The sequence below is a fragment of the Babylonia areolata genome, chromosome 29 (genome assembly GCF_041734735.1).
Source record: "Babylonia areolata isolate BAREFJ2019XMU chromosome 29, ASM4173473v1, whole genome shotgun sequence".
Classification (NCBI taxonomy): Eukaryota; Metazoa; Mollusca; class Gastropoda; order Neogastropoda; family Buccinidae; genus Babylonia; species Babylonia areolata.
The window spans coordinates 9556016-9561015 of record NC_134904.1 but is presented as its reverse complement, the minus strand read 5'-3'; the positions used below and the strand labels follow the sequence as shown (position 1 = coordinate 9561015).

At 44.3% G+C, this 5000-nt stretch overlaps 1 protein-coding gene across 1 annotated transcript in view; it reads right to left on the bottom strand.

The window, feature by feature from the left end:
* Nucleotides 1-5000, bottom strand: part of LOC143275062 (mucin-2-like) — a 32359-nt gene that overhangs the window by 4355 nt on the left and 23004 nt on the right. The window contains exons 12-13 of the mRNA XM_076579125.1: nucleotides 3383-3648; nucleotides 2333-2519 (exon numbers count right to left, since the gene is read on the bottom strand). Of these exons, the coding sequence (XP_076435240.1) occupies nucleotides 2333-2519; nucleotides 3383-3648 (453 nt within the window). The remainder of the gene's footprint in view (nucleotides 1-2332; nucleotides 2520-3382; nucleotides 3649-5000) is intronic.

The following is a 5000-nucleotide window of genomic DNA, read 5'->3' as shown; positions in this document are numbered from 1 at the left end:
GACATGTGGGGTGTGAAAGAGGTCATCACCATCATCATCATCATCATCATCGTCATCATTATCATCATCATCATCATCAGGAGCAGTTGTTGTTTTGTTGTTGATGGGGATGGAGGTGCGTGCGGTGAAATAAGCCATTGTTATGATTGCTGTTACCGAAGCGTCATTATCATCATCATCATCATCATCATCATCAGAAACAGTTGTTATTGTCGTTGTTCTTATTCTCCTCCTCCTCCTCCTTATCTGCATGTCTTCATCCCCCTGCTGCCAGCCTTTCTCCTCCTTCTGCATCTTCTTTTCTTCCTGTTTCCGTAGTTTGCCACAGCCAACTTCACTCCAAGAATGGCTTGGAAGTTAATGACCGTTCTTAACCAGTCATGTCGAGGCAGTCGAGGGAACGCTGGCCATAAAGGAGAAGCGTGAGCGAAGGAAGCAGGGCTCCACTTCTGGAGACGTTTTCCCTTGCAACACCTGTGGGAGGTGCTGCGCGCGCGCATCCAGAATCGGCCTCTTCTCCCATATAACCTCCGTCATTCTGATTCCCTCCCATCTTTTAAATCTCGTCTCAAAACTCACCTTTTCCCTCAGCAATAAGTTCAATTGTGGCAGGTCCACTTCCTTTGCGTTAGCTGTGCTTGACTATGTGTGTCTACATATGTATGTGTACATAACTACATGCATGTATATGAATGTGTATTGTGTGTGCGTGTGTTTATGTACGTTTGTGCCTGCCTATGTGTGCGTATGTGTTAGGGTAGCTGTTAGATACACATGTATGTTAAAATGTATGTATGCAGCACGCGCGCGCGCGCGCGCGTGTGTGTGCGTGTGTGTGTGCGTAGTCACATTTTGGTGTGTGTATATAACATGGATATGATGTTTTATGTTAACAAAAGCGTTTTTGTAAAGCACCTAGAGCAGATTTCTGGATAGTGTGCTATATAAGTATCCATTATTATTATAATTATTACTATTATTATGAGGACACACACCGACAGATAAGCCTGCCTGCCTACTCATCCGTCGGTCCGACGGGAGACTCCATCATTTTGTTGGCAGTCGTACTCTAATTTCAGGGGATGTGAGTGCCGGGTTTTTTTTTTTTTTCTTCTTTTTTTTCTCTCTTGTTTCCGTGTTCAGCCGGATGTTGTCCACCAAAACCACCACTCCCACCATCACTTTGTGTATTTGACTGTGCTTTCATATCTGTGAAACTGCATGTTTGGTGCATATCTGTTATGCATGTGTGGGTGTATGTGTGAATGTGTGTCTTCATGTTTTACATTTATCTGCTTAGTTATCATCATTGTTGTCTTATTTATTCTTCTTTTTTTTAAATTATTACTACTACCTTTTTATATTATAATTATTTATTTATTTATTTATTTATGTAAGCTTATCTATTATTTATTCACTTTTTTTTTTCCTCAAGGCCTGACTAAGCGCGTTGGGTTACGCTGCTGGTCAGGCATCTGCTTGGCAGATGTGGTGTAGCGTATATGGATTTGTCCGAACGCAGTGACGCCTCCTTGAGCTACTGAAACTGAAACTGAAACTGAAACTCCCACCATCACTAGCCCAACCATCACTGCCACCACCACCACCACCACCACCACCACCTCACAGCTCAGGATTTCGTGATATTGAATAAAGCACACCAAACTGAACATATATCGTATCCCTGTGTCTCATCATTTTTTTCATGGTTTCATGACGATAAAGTATTCTGTTCTATTCTATTCTTTTTTTTTTATATTCTGTTCTGTTCTATTCTGTTCTTGTTCTTGTACTGTTCTACTCTGTTCTGGTTCTGTTCTATTCTCGTTCTATTCTATTCTGTTCTGTTCTATTCTTGTTTTTGCTCTACTCTATCTATTCTGGTTCCGTTCTATTCTATTCTGTTCTGTTCTATTCTCTTCTGGTTCTATTCTGTTCTATTCTATTCTGTTCTACTCTGATCGATTCTGTTCTGTTCTATTCTCTTCTGGTCCTCTTCTGCTCTATTCTATTCTGTTCTATCCTGCTCGATTCTGCTCTGTTAGTTATATTCTCTTCTGGTTCTATTTTGTTCGATTCTGTTCTGTTCTATTCTCTTCTGGTTCTATTTTGTTCTATGCTATTCTCTTCTGGTTCTCTTCTGTTCTATTCTGTTATCTTGTCTTCTGTTCTGTTCTCTTATGGTTCTCTTCTGTTCTATTATATTATGTTCTATTCTCTTCTGGTTCTGTTCTATTCTACTCTGTTCCGGTTCTGTTCTATTCTGTTCTATTTTATTCTACTCTACTCTACTCTACTCTAATTCGATTGTATTCTACTCTCTCCAGCTGACCTTCACTCCAGCGTACGGTCAGTTTCCGCTCCAGGGTGATGTCGGTGAAGATGCCCGTGGTGGAGACGGCGACCTCACGGGCCAGGTCCTTGGTGTAGGCCAGACCGTTGTACACCACTGCACCCTCCCCCGCCCCCCTGTACACCTCCAGGGGGCCCCGGGTCAGGAAGGGCACATTGATGCTCACCTGGGCACCAGAGAGAGGGAGGATTAAGGGGTGGGGTGGGGGAGAATGAACGAACGAACGAACGAACGAATGAATGAATGAATTAACCTCCGAATGGTGGATATATTAGCACATTGGCCCAATTACACACCTACCGATGTTTTAAGACAAACGCTATCACGTACACACATGTGTTGAGAGAGAGAGAAAGAGAGAGACAGGGACAGAGAGGGGGGGAGGAGACAGACAGAGAAAAAACATAGAATGAGAGAGGGAGAGGAGAGAGAGAGAGAGAGAGAAAGAGAGAGAAAGAGAGAGAGACAGACAGACAGACAGAGAGAGAGGTGGGGGTGTGTGTGGAGGTTTGGGATTGAATCTTGCCTTCCCCTTTCAACCATGTGTGACTGAAAAATCAAATCAAATCAAATCAATCAAATCAAATCAAATCAAAAACACTTTATTATTAATCCACACTGAAATTAAACTGTGCGATCACAACAGGCTCGTTGTAAACACCAACATAAAATGATCATGCGCAACATAAAAAAAAGAAAGAAAGAGAGATTTAAACTGATTAAAACTGATCATTCGGACGAAACGATAAATCGGGGACCCGTGTGCAGCACGCATTTGGTGCACTGAAAACGAGCCCATGGTAATTGAAGTTTTTGTCCTCTGGCAAAATTATGTGGAAAAAGAAATCCATTCCGACACGTGTACGCAGCAGCACGCGGCTCAAGACCTGACTGTGCTGCTGGTCAGGCATCTACCAAGCAATTGTGGTGCAGGTGCAGCATGTATGGATTTGTCAGAACGCTGTGATGCCTCCTTGAGAAACCGAAACCGAAACCGAAACCGAAAGCGAAAGTGAAAGAGAACCTCACCTTGTGCCCGCAACCCTGGGCGGAGGAGCCGCAGAAGAGGGCCTTGACCTTGATGACGTAGTCGTCGGCGGAGAAGAAGGTGTACTCGCAGTTGCCGTTGAGGGTGTTCTCTGTCATGGAGTCCTCGTCAAACTGCTTCAGCCTCAGGGAGGACCCGGACAGGATGCAGGTCCCTAAGGGGGGTTTTGAGAGGGGGCAGGGGGGTGGGGGGAACACAGGACAAGGCTTAGTGCACTGACAGGGGTGCACATAGCAGTACACATGCACTGACAGGGTACACATAGCAGTACACATGCACTGACAGGGGTACATATAGCAGTACACGTGCACTGACAGGGGTACACATAGCAGTATACGTGCACTGACAGGGGTACACATAGCAGTGCACGTACACTGACAGGGTACACATAGCAGTACACGTGCACTGACAGTACACAATGCACATGCACTGACAGGGGTACATATAGCAGTACACGTGCACTGACAAGGGTACACATAGCAATGGACATGCACTGATAGGGGTACATATAGCAATACACATACACTGACAGGGGTACACATAGCAATGACGGGAGCACATGCACTCGGAAATACAAGGAACGTCTTAAATGTATGTGACTGATAATGACAATGATACACAGAACAATAATGGATGTACTTGCACTCGCAAAAAACAAACAAACAAAAAACAACGAGTTTAATGTATATGCATGCTACTGACACTGAAGTAAATTGCAATAACGGGAGTACCAGCAGTCGCAAACACACACACACACACACACACACACAAAAGAAAAAAAAAGAAGCTAAAATGTATGTGGCTGGCACTGATACTGACACACATATCAACAGTACACGCACTCGCATACACAAGAAACGAATTAAATGCATGTGGCTGGTAACGATACTGATACACACAGCAATAATGTGTATTTTGTATGTGTATTTGTATTTCTTTTTATCACAACAGATTTCTCTGTGGGAAATTCGAGCTGCTCAGCGCGTCGCTACACTACAGCGCCCCCCCCCCCCCCCCCCCCCCCCCCCCCCCCGCCCCCCCTTTTTTTCCCCCGCTGCGTGCACTTTTATTTGTTTTTCCTATCGAAGTGGATTTTTCTACAGAATTTTGCCAGGAAGAACTCTTTTGTTGCCGTGGGTTCTTTTACGTGCGCTAAGTGCATGTTGCACTCAGGACCTCGGTTTATCGTCTCATCCGAATGAGTAGCGTCCAGACCACATGATGACATTAGGTAGGACAGGTAATGTTAGCCACAATGATGAAGGTTAGGTTAGAACATTAAAGGACCCATTGGCAGGGTAGGACAGGTAATGTTAGCCACAATGATGAAGGTTAGGTTAGAACATTAAAGGACCCATTGGCATGGGGAGGACAGGTAATGTTAGCCACAATGAAGAAGGTTAGGTTAGAACATTAAAGGACCCATTGGCAGGGTAGGACAGGTAATGTTAGCCACAATGAAGAAGGTTAGGTTAGAACATTAAAGGACCCATTGGCAGGGTAGGACAGGTAATGTTAGCCACAATGAAGAAGGTTAGGTTAGAACATTAAAGGACCCATTGGCAGGGTAGGACAGGTAATGTTAGCCACAATGATGAA